The following is a 16684-nucleotide window of genomic DNA, read 5'->3' as shown; positions in this document are numbered from 1 at the left end:
AAAGTCAGCCTTGAGAAAGAAATCTCCACTCTTGGTAGCAAAACCATTAAATATATTCAAGCAAAGTGTAACATTCTGTGCTGGACCAAATTTTCTTCAGTACACTAAAATGGCAAAACATCTCCAGATACTCTCATCACTATCTTCAGGCAGGAAGGAAAAGACACAGAAACAAGAAGCTTGATTTTCACTCTCACACAATCCCAGCCTCAACTCTGTTTTCCCAAATTACAACACAACTTTAGACTCCATAGCAGCACAGCAGACTCAATGTTCACAGCATGGCAGACATAAAAGGAGAGGCAAAAGTATTCATCAATTTTACAAATCATTTAGCAAAACTAATGCTCTAAGGTGAACCCTACACACCCTCAAGTCTGGTGTTCCATTATAGCTGACCATGTTGGAGTCGAGGACTTCCAGTCCACTTTGAATTGCTTTCAGAATAAGCCTGCTAAAGGACTCCAGAGGCTGGTGTTGGATTCCATTCTGGTCCTACAGGAATCTCCTCCTGGAGCTATAGAATACCAATGTAGCTCAGGCTACTGGTATCAACAAAAGGTCACTGTTGTTTCTATATAATGTTGAACTTGGTGCTCTGGAGGCGCTATACAGAAGACATGCAGAGAAACCCAATACATGGTTTTCCAAGTCATTGCATTATATTTGATAGATAATTCACCTGAAGAAGACTTCTGTGACCTAAACTTGGATAGCCCGGTAATATAAACAAATTAATTTTTCTTAGGCATATACAACTGAAAAGTTTCCTACTTTGTACTATCAGGAGAAAGATAACAAACATTTAACAAAGATTAATTATGTGCCAGGTGCTTTTTGGCACATCTTATCTCATTTAATCCTCACAACAATGCTGTCCACTTTTTATAGTTAAATAGCTAATAAATGGCAGAGCTAGGATTAAACCTATGTCTAGCTAGCTGATCCCCAAATCCACATCCTTTCCACTAAACCACATTATCTCCTGTCTACTTTGCTTTGATAAGTATGCTTTTAAAATTCAAGTAACTAAATGCAATGTGGTATCCTGGATTGGATCATGGAACAGGAGACAGACATCAGTGGAATAACTGGTGAATCTAAATAAAGTCTAGAGTTTAAGTAGTTAATAGTATTGCACCAATGTTAATTTGTTTGGATAAATGTATTTTTTAATATATTTTTTATTGATTTTTTACAGAAAGGAAGGGAGAGGGATAGAGAGTTAGAAACATCGATGAGAGAAAAACATCAATCAGCTGCCTCCTGCACACTCCCTACTGGGGATGTACCCACAACCAAGGTACACGCCCTTGACCAGAATCGAACCGGGGACCTTTCAGTCCTCAGGCCGACGCTCTATCCACTGAGCCAAACCAGTTAGGGCTGGATAAATGTATTATTACAATGTAAGATGTTAACATTACGAAGAAAGTATATGGGAACTCTCTGTACTCTTTTTTTTTTTTTTTGAGAGAGAGAGAGAGAGAGACAGAGAGAGACACATAGATTTGTTGTTCTACTTATTTATGCATTCATTGGTTGTTTCTTGTATGTCTCCTGACCAGAGATGGACATCAAACCTGCAATGTTGGCATATTGGGATAACTCTCTAGCCAACTGAGCTACCTGGCCAGTCCTCTGTACTCTTGTTGTAACTTTTCTGTAAGTCATAATTATTCTAAAATATATATATATTCTTAAAAAATCAAGGAAGATATTGATTTCAGAGATTGTCCTGAAGCTCTGTATCTAACTGGGCACTTTCAATGAGGTAGAAACACATGGTCTTTTCCATGATTATGAATTTTAAATCTACCGGAGAGGTCCTAGTGCTAGCTTCATTAGGGTTGTACAAAAGTAAATTAAGTACAAAATCAAATGACATCTTGGTTGACCATCCATAAAGTGCAGGCTGTCCAATGAAAAAGAAAACTTCACCAAGTTCATCCTGACAGCAGGTGACCTAAACAGCTGCTCTATAATATGCTGAAGTAGGCAGTTATGGGTAATTGGGAAGCAGAAACAACATAAGGCCACCCTGAAATAAAGGTTAAGATGATGTAATTAAAATGTTGGATTTTGAGAAAAAGCAGCAACAAATGGATCCAACTGACTCACAGTAATCAGAGAATCAGAGATGGGGTCATCCTTTTTTTGACTTAAGACCTTAACACAAAACCATGAAGGAAAGACACATAACTGCAAAGAGCAGCAGACTCCACCCCCAGGCACTTCACCTCAAACCAGAGGGCAGTCTTCCATCTGTCTATGTTGTGGAAAGAGCTGCTGATCCTGCATTGATCTCCCCAAGACACCTGCACACAGAGATGATGTTTCTACCAGGAATGTCATCTTTAAAGAACTATTCATACACTTACATTTTTTAAAAATGTTCATACAGAAGACTTAAGTTTACATACTGTTATCTAAATTTAAAGCCTGGATTTCTTCCACCCTACTCACCCTGAATAAACATGGTTAAATATTCTATATGCTTACGTTAAACTCAGTTGGATTGCCAGCCCTTCAGGTGATTTAAGATTAAACACATTTTTAAGGCTTTTTGTTTTTTTGTCTTCTTGTTGGGCTTTTTATACCCCTTATTTTAAGGTTCCAAGCATTTTTCTCTTTGGAATTTTAACTTACTGTAAATGCTTCCCCCTTAGAACATTCCCTAGTGCCATCCTATTATTGACCCTTTTGAATGCCCTTAATAAAGAAGTCAGAAAGAGGGGTAAAAGAGAGTAAAAGATAGGCAAATTTCTGAGTTGTCCTCTTTGAAATTCTGTCATCTGAATATGCTGGGGGGGGGCGGGGGGGGTCTCTTTGTTAAGAGTTTCTCATGCGGACCTTTAGGCCACACAATTATTATCCCCTCTGGAACCGTAGAGACTGTCTTTGAAAGAGTCTGTTGTCCAGTTTTCAGGCCACATTAGGTAATTTCCCACCCGGGAACATGGCCTGAAAAGAATGTCGGTGTTTTCCTTCAGGTATAGGTGCCTGGGGGTCAGGGGGAGAGGGAAAGGCAAGGGGTGGAGTGGGAGGCGGGTGATCGACAAGGATAGAAACGGTGTCTCCTCCTCCCTCTGAATGCGAAATAGCCAATGAGGTGGCGCCGCCCGGCCGGCCGGGCCGCCAGTGCCATATAGTATGCAGCAACCCGAGGAGTCACGTTGGGGGAACGGCAGAAAGCAGCTATCCTTTTACACTACTTTGCTCTAGCAGCTATCTTAATGGTGACTGCGTGGTCGGGGGGAAACCTGATCGGCCAGATCCAGCCGAAACCGGGAGGGAGGGAGTGGGCTTTCCGGAGGGGGGGAGGGGGGAGGGAGACGAAGAAGGAGGAGTAAGAGAGGGGGAAAGAAAGAGGAAAAAGAGTGCGAGGGAGTGAGGGAGGGAGGAAAATAAACAACAAAAAAATGTCCTCTTCCTCCCCCACCGGGCAGATTGCAAGTGCGGCGGACATCAAGCAGGAGAATGGGATGGAAAGCGCCTCGGAAGGGCAGGAGGCGCCTCGAGAAGTGGCGGGGGGCGCGGCGGCGGGGCTGAACCCCCCGGCTCCAGCCCCTTTCCCCCTGGAGCCGGGGGACGCCGCCGCCAGGGTGAGCGGAGAGGAAGGGGCAGTGGCGGCGGCGGCGGCGGCGGCGGCGGCCGGAGCCGCGGCGGATCAGGTACAACTCCACTCGGAACTTCTGGGCAGGCACCACCACGCCGCGGCCGCCGCCGCCGCCGCGCAGACCACACTGGCCTTCTCGCCCGACCATGTCGCCTGCGTGTGCGAGGCGCTGCAGCAGGGGGGCAACCTGGACCGCCTGGCCCGGTTCCTGTGGTCCCTGCCCCAGAGCGACCTGCTACGTGGCAACGAGAGCCTGCTGAAGGCGCGGGCGCTGGTGGCCTTCCACCAGGGCATCTACCCCGAGCTCTACAGCATCCTCGAGAGCCACAGCTTCGAGTCGGCCAACCACCCGCTGCTGCAGCAGCTCTGGTACAAAGCGCGCTACACCGAGGCCGAGCGCGCCCGCGGCCGGCCGCTGGGCGCCGTGGACAAGTACCGGCTCCGCAGGAAATTCCCCCTGCCCCGCACCATCTGGGACGGCGAGGAGACGGTGTATTGTTTCAAGGAGAAGTCGCGCAACGCGCTCAAGGAGCTCTACAAGCAGAATCGCTACCCGTCGCCGGCCGAGAAGCGGCACCTGGCCAAGATCACCGGCCTCTCCCTCACCCAGGTCAGCAACTGGTTCAAGAACCGCCGGCAGCGCGACCGGAACCCCTCGGAGACCCAGTCCAAAAGGTGAGCGCCAACTTTCCTCCTCCTCCTCCTCCTCCTCCTCCCCCTTCCTCTCCCCCACCCCCTTCCCGGCTTTCTTTTCCTCCTGGCGCTCGCAAACATGGCGCTTACCTTCCCCACCAGCCTGGTCCGGCTGCCCACCTCTCCCCGCCCCCCACCTTTCCCCCGGTCCCAGAAAGGGGGGTGGGGGGACGGCGGTGACGAGGGGCGGGAGAACCTCTCTCCTTTCCCTCCCCCCCCCCCCCAGAAGTTTCTCGTCGCCCGCCTTAGGTCTCAGTCCCCGCCCCCACCTCGGCTGGTCACTGCTGCCCGGTTTCCCACCCCCTTCCCTCTGGCTTTGAAGTTGCCACTCTCTCCCCGCTGCTGGCGGGGCGAAGGAGCGGGTGTGGGCGCCGGGAAGGCCACTCTCGCTGCCCGAGGCCGGCGGAGGTTGCCATCGCTGGCGGGGTCCGCACCTCCGCGGGGTCGCACCGACCGGCGCGCGCGCCCGCGCTCCCCGGACCCCCAGGGCGCCACTGCCCGCTGCGCACCCCACCCCCCTGCGCCTGTGTGCGCCGGGGGTCGCGTTGGCTGCCGTGGAGGGAGAAGAGTGTTGGTGAGGGCTGGCTGCGCAGAAGGGGGTCTGGGACCGTCGAGGTTTTGTGTGACAGAGTTAATCATTCACTCTGCCGGCCTGGGTTCCCTTCGCGGCCGCGGCAACGTGGGGTGTTGGTGCGCCTCGGCTCTGCGGTGTTTTGAAACCTGATTCTGAACTCCTTCGGATCGGATTTCAGTGCCGCTGGGGTAGGGGGGCTGAGGGCTGCTTGCTGGGCCCCAGAACACTGCGTGGCTCCCGCCTGGTACCGCGGTTGGGGGCCATGGCTGGCATAAGGCGGGGAGCAGGGAGGAGTGGGGGTGCTATCAACTCCGCACCTCCAAAGAGCCCACCCTGGCGGGTTTGAACTTTTTGACTAGCTGGGTCCCCCCCCCCCCCCCCCTCGACTGGTAGGACATAATCGGGTTTCCCCCTCTTTGGAGCGTCCTCCCGAGTCAGACACCTGGTGTGTGTGTCTGCATTTTGAGCGAAGTAAAGTAAGGAGGTGGCCTGAAGGGATGGTGTCTCTAGCCCCAAGGCTCTGCTCGGGGAAGGAATCTGGGGGCCCCGGAGCCTGCCCGGCCGGGCAAAGGTGATCACCCGGCGCATTCCGGAACCCGCAGCGGCCCGCCCTGCCCCTGCGCTCCTGCGCGGCCCGACGGCCCTGACGCTCCGCTCTCCAGGCGGGGACAGGGGCGCCGGCCCGAGCCGGCCTCGCGGTAACCAAAACAAAACGCTCACTGAGACCTGCGGGCACCCTCCGCAGGCCTGCCCGAGACCCCGAGGAGGCGCCTTGGTAACTCCACGCCACCTGCCCCACACCCGTTGGAGGCCACGGATCGCGTGGCTCGAGCCCCGACAGAATCCCGGGAACCGGAGGCAGAGGGTGGAGAGCGGGCGCCGGGCGCAGGCCAGCTGCCCTGCAGCCTCTGCTCCCGGGGCGGGGCGCGTTCTCCGGGTCTCCTCCACCACATTCTACCTGCTTCCCTCCCCCCGCCCCCCCAACCCTACACCCCCGCCCCGGGCCCAGTTGCCTGGTTTAGGCCCCTCTCCGGATCTACCTCCCACCCGCACCCCCGGTGAGTCACCCTCGCAGACGGCGACGGCGGCTCAGCCTCAGCTCGTAAATCAAAGCGCTTTCTGCGCTCCTGGCCCCGCAGCCCAAAGCCACAGTAATCCCCTCCCTCGGCATGAAAGCGAACCGACCGCTGGGCACTGCAGGGATGTCGGATCTTCTTATGGGCCAAGTCCCACCAAGCAATGTCCTACTCGCCATGTCTCCCCCACCTACCTACCCTCAGACCAAATGGGAAACCCCCACCATTACCCTTCCCTGGATTTCTTATTCCCCCCCAAATTGGGGAGCTGAGAAACACAGTCCTGTCTGGAACAGAAGGACCAAGGGTGCTGGCTGGGGAGGGGTCTGATAGTTACTAGGCAGCTGAGTGACCCACCCTTTCCCTCCCACCTCCCCAGGGCACTGGATGGTGTATGTAACTAGGCCCCTATGGCTTCCTTTGGATTCAAGGGCGACTGCACATAACAGTTCTTGGGTTGAAAGTGCCTTTGCTACAAGGCCAGCCACTTTGTTGAATGAAACAGTTGTCAGTCTGGTGGAGTAGAAGTTTGGGAGCAGGTGAGAAAATGATACCTTGTTAACTACCTGACAAACAAAACAGAACACTTTCCACCTCCTGCTCCTTTTGCACTTTCATTTACCTTCAAAATTACTCTAATCTGAATTGGTTTGAAGGGAGGGAAAGGAGTTCCTAAACAGGAAAGACTGACCAAATTATTGAATGAGTTTTTCCTATGGTGTAGATAGTGGCATATTTCACAGTAAGGAAAAACTTTAATGCTATAAAAATAGTTCTCCTGTAAATTCTGTTAGTTGAATTTACATCTTCCCAGATTTTCTGTCTAGTCAGAATCTGCTGAAAGGCCTCATAGTTTAAACAGCACTAAAAGATTTCCTGCTGTGCTTTCCTTGAATGCTACCTTTAATGGGGTTAGAAGCTGGTTTTCCAAACAAATGGCACTATGTAGAATGTCAGCCCTCTGACCTCCTTCATGCCTTGATTTCCCTCTCAATACAGTGAGTCAGATGGCAATCCCAGCACTGAAGATGAATCCAGCAAGGGTCATGAGGATCTGTCTCCTCATCCACTCTCCGGTTCGTCTGATGGTGTCACCAACCTCAGCCTTTCCAGTCACATGGAGCCAGTATACATGCAACAAATTGGAAACGCTAAGATACTAAGCTCCTCTGGAGTTTTGTTGAATGGAAGCTTGGTACCTGCAAGTACTTCACCTGTCTTCCTTAATGGTAATTCTTTCATTCAGGGACCCAACGGAGTTATCCTAAATGGATTAAATGTGGGAAATACACAGACCGTGTCATTGAACCCACCCAAAATGGCATCAAACATTGTGAGCAATGGTATGTCCATGACTGACATACTGGGCTCTACCTCCCAGGATGTGAAGGAATTCAAAGTCCTCCAGAGTTCTTCAGCTAACTCAGCAGCCACCAGCTCCTACAGCCCTGTGTCGTTCCCGGGGCTGATCCCCAGCACTGAGGTGAAAAGAGAAGGTATTCAAACAGTGGCTTCCCAGGACGGAGGCTCTGTCGTGACTTTTACTACACCCGTGCAAATTAATCAGTACGGCATTGTCCAGATCCCCAATTCCGGAGCGAACAGCCAGTTTCTTAATGGAAGCATTGGATTCTCTCCACTGCAGCTGCCTCCTGTTTCAGGGGCAGCTTCACAAGGTAAAATTCTCATTTGGTACTATAATGCACCAGTCATGTTTAGCCAGCTGCTGTAAGTGACACATGTGGTGAGAGCTATGGATTGATGTGACTGTTCAGGTACCCTATTGGCAGCCACAGCTGCAGAATAGCCTTGATTTGTTTCTCCTTCTTCACAATACCCGTGTAATATGCAGCTTGCCTGCTTCCCTGGCATCATGGAGATGGGCTTTTATTTTCCTAACAACTGAATGGAAAAATACAGTTCATAGCAAGTCTTGTCAGGTCTACGATGATAGAAATATGATAAGTCAATCAGTGCTTACAAAATAACCCATTGTTTGACATTTTAAGATTAAAAATTAATAACATTGCCAAGAACTCGTAGTTAGTGAAGCAGTTGATAAAAATGTGTACACTTTACCTAAGCATTATTTATTTGACTATAAAGTGTTTTAGAAGAGCAAGATTGGATCAGTTGTGTTTGATTCATGTTCCTCCTTTAAATAAGACTAACAGATCTAAAGGAAAACCAGAACATGCGATTGGCTGTCTATTGCTCTGCATGTGTACTCACCTCCTAAGTGCAGTTTATTAGTGAGGGCAACTATAAGCCTTACTTTATATGTTGTGGCTTTACTAACAATCTGCTAAAGAAAGCACTGATGTAAAAATTGGGGAAACCAGAAGTTGATATGCCAGTTCTTCACTGACTTTAACCAATCTGGATGGCTCTATGTCTTTTTTTTTTTTTTTTTTTTTTAATATAGAAACAGGAATGGTCAGAATGGCCGTGAAGGTTGCAAATCCCATTGCATTCAGGAGAGCACGATAGTAATGCATGGTTGCCTTCCTACAAGCAAGTCTGAAAGTCCAAATTGTTTTATCAACACAAAATAAGTAATTGTTTGCCTTAAAGGTCAGGCCCCTATAAAATGGCTTTATCAAAAAAAGATCTATTTATAACAACTGTGATCTACTTCAGCTTATTTGAGACATTAATGGGAAAAATGTAATGGAGCGAATTCCTTTCGGTACATTTGTTTCTCTTTAGGTGAAATGGTAGTAAAACACAACAGTCCTGCAGCATACTATTTATTTTTTCATTGTTCCAGGTTATGGAAAGGATTAAGCTAAGTCACTATCCAACAGAGGGCAAAAATATGAAAACCACAGGGAAAGCCAAAGTGCTTAGTTTTATAATATTTTAATGTGGATCTAATCCCTTGTCTCACTTTAGGAAATTTCCAAACCGTATGTAACATTTTAGAGAACATATTTGGCCAAAAAGCTTGGTATATAGATTGGGCGAGGAGAAAAACAGAAATACTTTTCACATGTAATCTGGAAAAGTGCTACCATAGAAAAGTATTGCAAACTAATGACTAATTTTTTAATGGGGTCTTTAATATGAATAAAAATAGCATTTTCAGTTTAAAGAGTTAAACTCAAATGACAGAGCTGTCAATCCTTAGACTGTCTGAGTGATTGGAAGGCTTAAGTTTAACCAGATGGGTCCAGGAAGCAATGTTTCTTCATTGTAGTTATGTATTGCAGTTCTTAATAAAGCATTTGGGGATTCAGCCTTTCTCCAAAAGAGATACCTGAGCCTTTCTTAAAAGTACCTAGACAAGTGAGATAATCTTTCTATAGTTGGCATTTATATGGGAAAGCAGAATATCTACATATTTTTCTCACTTTATAATCTGAGAAAATAAGGGTTTTTTTCTTATTTTGCCATCTTTACAAAGTTATACTTTGTACCTGTATCATTTTTCAATTGGATTTCTTTAGCTGATTTTGAAATTATTGTTCAATTTATAATTTGATTGCAGTTATATTTAAATGTCGTTTTAGATTACATGTGCTTTTCCCCCTTCATTGATATGTTATAATTTCTATGCATTCAAAAACATTACTTTATTTATGTTCAATAGCAGTTGGAGAAATGTCACATTTATTACATTAGTTATGGCACTATCAAAAATAACTGATTATTTTGTTCACATATGCACTGGCAATCAATTTCACAACCACATAACACAAGAAAATAAACATCTATTTCAGATATTTTTTGCTACAGTTTAGCAGCCAACAGGAATTTTAAGGCATACTTAAGTTGAAGTTAAACTTTTTCAAATAAAAACCTTTTTTATTCATTCGGCCTAGAACAAACATTAACATTAGGAAAGAGCCCAAACATACATAGAAATGTTTTTCTTAACACAAGTATTTCCATGATGAATATTTTCAAGTGGTTAATTTTTTAAGTTCAAATATAGTGTGTTTGTTTTCTTTTTCTTTCTTTTTTTTTCATTTTAAAGACATTCCTTTGCATTTAGGATATTTTAAAATGTTTGGAAGACATAAATAGCTCTGTGGCATTGATTTATCAATAGAAGTAGTAATATAATCACAAAATTATTGTAATTCAAGAAGACAAATGTTTTACTTGAATTACCTTTACCATTGGGCTGTTTTCTCAAAATGATAAAAAGAGTTTATTGAACATCTAATTCAAGATCAGGGTAAATAGCCCTTCTGAAACTATTCTGTCACAAAACTCCCCCACGTCTACCTTTCCTTCAGTGGCAGGATAATTGCCATCATTTCACTATGACTATGTAAAGAATCAGAAAGAAAAGTTTTATTTGACGGTGGGAGTGGGGCAAGGATCTGATTCATCTACATTATCTGAGTTACCTGATTTGAACATCTTCTCAGCTTCCTACTTACATTTCTTTTTCTACTTCTGGTCTCTGCAGACTATAATAACAAGAGCCTCAAAAGATTCAAACTGAAAATGGAAGCTCTAGTTCTTTATATTAATTAATATTAGCTCTAGTTCTTTATATTAATCTATATTTTTAAAAGCCCATTTTATTATTATCATTAATTTTTCCTATCACTACAACACTGAAAATTCAGAACTGGCACAAGAAAAGAAAAACATATCCTACTGAATGTTTTGTTGACTTGACATTATTTTATGGCTAGTTTGGTGAAAGTTTGCAACTTGTCTGTACAGGTTTATATGGTTAACATTAAGCCCCAGGGTAACTCATTTTATGTGGCATTTTCTACATTTCCATTTATATGTTATGTGAGTTACTGAGCTTGTCCTGAACAAAGGCATTTTATTTTGCATTTGTGTTTTCTAGTTCTAACTGACACAGTTAGCAATAACTATCAACTAAATGAAAGATAACAAGTTGGGATCTATATGGAAAATAATGAATATTTTTCCTGAACCAGAAACTTGACTAAAATTAGAACTTGGAAAAGATTGTTTTTCACACTTGGTTTCTAAACCAGTAGTTCTCACTCCCACTTGGTCATCAGAATTCCTCGGGGAGTTAAAAATACACCTGTTCTAGAACTTACTGAGCCAGATTCTTAGGAGTGGAGCCTGTGACTCTGTAGTTTTAAGTGCTCAGGGTGATTCTACTGAACTCGAGGAAAATCATGCATGTAAAAAAGTAACTTTTTTCTTTCCTTATCAGTTTAATCAGTGATCATCTGTACTTTTTTTTTTAGGTAATGTTTCAGTAAATTCAAGCACTTCAGATGGGAGCACATTTACAAGTGAGTCTACCACAGTCCAGCAAGGAAAGGTTTTCTTGAGCTCTCTTGCTCCCAGTGCAGTGGTATACACTGTTCCTAATTCAGGCCAGACTATAGGATCTGTTAAACAAGAGGGCTTGGAGAGGAGCCTGGTATTTTCTCAGTTGATGCCTGTCAATCAGAATGCACAAGTAAATGCAAATATATCTTCTGAAAATATCTCGGGGAGTGGCCTCCATCCACTGGCCTCCTCATTAGTTAATGTATCCCCAACTCACAGTTTTTCCCTGACTCCCCCTACCCTACTAAATCCCTCTGAACTAAACCCTGACATTGCTGATAGCCAGCCAATGTCTGCACCTGTGGCAAGCAAATCTACTGTGACATCTGTCAGCAACACTAACTATGCAACTCTTCAGAACTGCTCCCTTATTACTGGTCAGGATCTGTTGTCCGTCCCCATGACCCAGGCTGCCCTTGGGGAAATAGTTCCTGCCACTGAAGATCAGGTGGGTCACCCATCCCCAGCAGTACACCAGGATTTTGTCAGAGAACATCGGTTGGTTCTGCAATCAGTAGCTAACATAAAAGAGAATTTCTTAACAAATTCAGAGAGCAAAGCCACAAGCAACTTAATGATGCTGGACTCCAAATCCAAGTATGTCCTAGAGGGCATGGTTGAGACTGTCTGTGAAGACCTGGAAACAGACAAAAAAGAGCTTGCCAAGCTCCAAACTGTCCAATTGGATGAAGATATGCAAGACTTATAAACTTTATCTCCCTTTCCCCACCCCCCACCCCCCTTTTTTTTTTTTTTTCTGGCATCAGACAGCAAATCTTTTCACAAAGCCCTGAGGACATAAAGCATTTTCCCATTTAAAGGGAAACACTAGTTTTGCAAGTAAATGCATTCAAGAGACTGGATTGATCTGCATGAAGATCACAGTTAAATATACAGAAGTAGGACTGCATTACTGCAGTCTTTTTCTTCACATATGTTCTCTTTTAAATAGATGGAGACAGAGGAACAAGATGGAATATATCAAGTCAAAGTGTATCATTTGCTTGACTTAATATAATTCTGAGGTCAAATGGAACTTGATAGTTTTTTAAATTAAAAATGTATGCACCTAACAAAATTAAATATCACTACAGAGCATTAGAAACAATACAATTCTTTTTGTTTACTTTTACTCCATGGGCATTGATAAGGTTTAAGTAGCATAAATGGTACTCCACTATTCTAAGGGTATATTTTTGAATATATGCATTTCTGTTTTTCAACATTTTTGTGAAAGTCTTGGTTTGTCTCTACATGTTTCCAAATGTGATTGCTAATAGTTCTGTGTGGCTGAGAAAGTTTGCAACTCCACTAAAAACTCTGAAACAAATTTCAGTATGAGTGTAAATATATTAGTCCTATAAGCAAGGATTTGAGTAAGTACAGTGAATTTTATTTATGCTGTATATGTTTCTCTGATACTTCAGACACTATGAACTAAAAAAGATGTTTTCTTACTGTTTAATTTATTTTTATTGTTTGAACAGGAAGTGAACATAGTTATTTCCAACAAAGTTTTACTTTTTGTAGAATTTTAAAAGTAATGATTTTTATCAGGAGTCTATTAAGGTCAATATTAATAACACTGAAACAGGAAATCCAATTCCCAATTTTGGAATTTTGGTACTTTTTTTCACATCCTTGTTCTTTATTTAGCAGCTCTCTGATTCATTTAAATATGTTTTATATAGAATTCTATGTGCCTTTTTACCTTGTGGCCTTTTTATTATTCTTACTAAGGTACAGAAGTGTCAACGGAAGCACTGATGGCTCTTTTCTACTATTCTAACAGGGTTAATTTCACCACAGAATTGCTTTAAATCGAAGAACTTAAGTTTTGCTTTTATTATTATGTATAAAGTTTATGATGCAAATGGGTGAACAATCAATTACTGTTAATGCTTTTCATTACAATGAAAATAACAGTTTAGACTACCATGTAGAATCAATTCTGTAGGCTATGAAAACAACCATTTTAAAGTAAAGGGAGAATATGTAGATTCTATTGAGCAAAATTCTATGCTGTTGAAACTTAGTTCTAAACGTTTTGAATCAGATCTTACATTATGACATATGACTGTTGTTTGCACTATATTATCATGTCTTCTTTAAAAGTAAATCTTTTGGGGTTTCTGTCAGAAGCTTGTTTGATAATGTGAGCTGTGGATACAATTTTTGTCAGGACTCTGAACACAAGTTGTAATAATGCAAATACCTTTCGGTAGTGAGTAAAGTCTCTGATCTCTGAAAAGCAAGAAAAGTGGGAAAATGATCTCTTCAGAGATGACAAAGTTGTTGAACATAAACATGTCACTACAACTTGCTTTCTTTAAGATCAGAACAGAGGGTCCACTCTAGATCACTCCAGGCCGAGCGTGTTGAATAAGGGCCATAGAGGATTTAACTTCTGTCAAATGGAAGTTATTGCAAATGGAACTTGGCAGGCATAGACGAAGAGCCCTATGAAGAATTCCTCTTCCATCATTTTGATAAAGAACTTAGATCCCATTTTTTTTATAGAATTGATTAATGTTTCTAAACTGTTGAAACTTACACGTTTTTCATTTTGTTTTTTACAAAGTCAGGTGTTTTAGAGTTCTCTTCCACTCCACCACTACTTATACATCTTGTTTCTTCTTTGGGTGTGTGCTGATCATGTTACTGAGATTAATTACATGGTGTAGTTTACATGAAAATGATGTTTTCCACTTGATTGCTGCAGATATCAAGAGTTTATTAATTATTTAAAAATCACCATCCAGTAAGGGAGGTGGGAAGGTTTTAAAAGTTGTATATGTTATATATATAACTGGAAAGGTTTTCTGTCTTCCAAAAATATAACAAGACTCTTTTATTCAAAGTTCTTCCTCTTTTTTCCCATAAGAAAAAGAAAAGATAGCACAAAACTTAAGACTTACCTAAGAAACCCATTCATACTCCCAACGTGATGTAATTATAACCCTACAATTACTCCAGGTAGCTACATAATATACCAGGTAAGAATCAATGCACATTATGAAGAACTTACTGTTCTTTTCTATTCTTTCAGTAAATTATGGGCCGGCTGGTTTGTAGCCCATGTATATGTGAATGAAATAAGATAAATCCCATGATCTCCATGCACAGAATTGCAAATGTCTTTTGCAATACCAAGGGCCAGACCTCAGAACCCTTGGAGTTCATGTGGCAGAATATCTCTCCTACATAAACCAATGCTTGAAGATGCTGCAAATGACCCTCTAATGATCCCCACGGAGGAATCAGAATAGGGGTAAATAACTCTCCCTGCAAACCCCAACCCCTGCGGCTGGCTGTGGGATTTTTGATGTGAGCCTAACTATGCACTCTTATCAGCCAGAATTTGGCATTATAGCTCTTAGTTACATCTAGTAAAGGACAGTCTATTGTCTAGTAAAGGACAGTGTATTGTTTAAAGAGAAGGTGCATTTGTTCCTCAATCAAGCAAGAGCACCTGTGTTGTACTGCTTTATAGCTCATGTATATTTATAGCAATGAAAAGACTGAATTGTACACGTTTCAGTGCCTTTCTTGTGTTACGAAAGGCAGGTAGACGTCATAGCCATAGATAAATATCCGTAGTTAAATTGCACACTGACCTTAAATCACCTTGTATATGCCCTTACATCTTGCATGGTAAAAGTTGGATTATTGGGCATGTGTTGCAGCCTGCCCTGCTACATCTTAGACAAGTGTGCATTAGTACATAGCCAGAGGTTCATTCTTTAAAATGTTTTTGACAGATCATCTCATACAAATATAAATAATTCAGGAAAACTGGGGGAAAGACTTACATTTTACAAAAGATGTTTCAAAGCCTTCCTAGAACTTAGATGATTAGAGCCTAACATTTATTTTGTATCTAATTGATACATCATGTTGATTTAATATTACAACCATACATTTTATTAATCAAAATTATATAGCATGTGACTCTTGGCTTTCAGGGTTATCAAAAAAAAATTTATTCTTTAGTTGCATGTACTGTATGTTTAGAGGCAACCAGTTATATACTCAATATGGTTTTACTGTGCCTTACACAAAGAGAAAATCTATACAGAATGTATATCATGGGATGGGGTAACAGAGTCTTTACTGCACTGTTAGGTGATGGCACACAGAGCATGTCCCGGAACATTTCTGTGCTTAATTACCCAACCAAAGAGATCTAAAGTATGTATGTTGTACTGTAATAGGGGTTTATGCCTGGACAATTAAGTGTTTTATTTGTTTTCTGAAATGATGTGAACTTATTTTTCTAAACACTATGCTAAATAAACTTTATATTTATACATACCATATGTTGAAAGTTACTTTTCCCTGAAAAAGCAAAGAAGGAAAAATAAAATAAAAAATCCACACAAACATTTCATAGGCTGGCAAATAGAAGAACAAAAGATGTCATTTTGGAAAAATAGAATTTGTCGATCTCTGTACAAAATTATGCAATTTACTTAATGGTACTGCATACTCAGAATTGAATGGCTACATTTCTTCTTTCCTTTAAGGAAAGAAATGCTTCTTACTCATTTGGGTGTCCCAAAATCTGAATCTGGCACTCTAGAAGGTTTAATGAAATTAAGTTGAAAGGTCCAAAGATCTTTTCATTCCCAATCCTATTGAAAGAGCACAATATAACCCACTATAGATAGATAGATAGATAGATAGATAGATAGATAGATAGATAGATAGATTTCAGAGAGGAAAGGAGAGGGGAGTTAGAAACATCAATGAGGGAATCATTGATTCGCTGCCTCCTTCATGCCCCCCTACTGGGGATTGAGCCCACAATCCAGGCATGTGCCCTTGACCAGAATTGAACCCTGACCTCCTGGTTCATAGGTCGATGCTCAACCACTGAGCCACAGTGGCCGGGCTATAACCCACCTTTTAAAGCACTCCCATTAGCCAAAGTCTGGTTATACCACGGTTGGGTCCAGCAGTAGTTTGACATAAAGTTATGGACAGAACTGCATTACTGAGTGTATAGAAGCCCCAACCTTGGTACAGTTTGGTCCTAATTTTAAAATTACATGGTATCTAATTGTGTGTGCCTCCCATACCGAAATGAAGAGGAGACTAGTAATTAAGTAGAACTGTACAATTCTATTACAAAACTAGTTAAAGCCATCAAGTTAATTTCAGATATTATGCCTAGATTTTTTTTATATTCTTGTCATTCAGTTCATTTATTTAGTTTAGCAATTTTCTATGTAGTTAATCCAGTTAAAGTGAATAGTGTCTCAGTAAGTGAGTACAGGGTCAGAGTATTGTGAAGTGATTACATTTTATAACATCTTAACCAAACAAGTATTTCAAAACATTTGACAAGGTCACTGACCTTCAAACATTTTTTGGCTCCTGGAAAACTAGCAAGTCAAATAAAATCCCTCAATGGGAATTCAAGACTTTGAGCTGTATGAT

At 42.6% G+C, this 16684-nt stretch overlaps 1 protein-coding gene across 1 annotated transcript; it reads left to right on the top strand.

Moving 5' to 3' along the window:
- Nucleotides 1–3367: 3367 nt before the first annotated feature.
- LOC307098015 (homeobox protein SIX4) lies at nt 3368–15495 on the top strand. Its single transcript, XM_079768390.1, has 3 exons — nt 3368–4294; nt 6962–7638; nt 11155–15495. The coding sequence occupies exons 1-3, from the start codon at nt 3423–3425 to the stop codon at nt 11949–11951; spliced, it is 2346 nt and encodes a 781-aa protein (XP_079624516.1). The 5' UTR covers nt 3368–3422; the 3' UTR covers nt 11952–15495.
- Nucleotides 15496–16684: the final 1189 nt, after the last annotated feature.

This window comes from Cnephaeus nilssonii (assembly GCF_951640355.1).
Source record: "Cnephaeus nilssonii genome assembly, chromosome: 4".
NCBI lineage: Eukaryota > Metazoa > Chordata > Mammalia > Chiroptera > Vespertilionidae > Cnephaeus > Cnephaeus nilssonii.
Note: the sequence above shows the minus strand (reverse complement) of the source record. Positions and strands in the feature narration are given on the sequence as shown.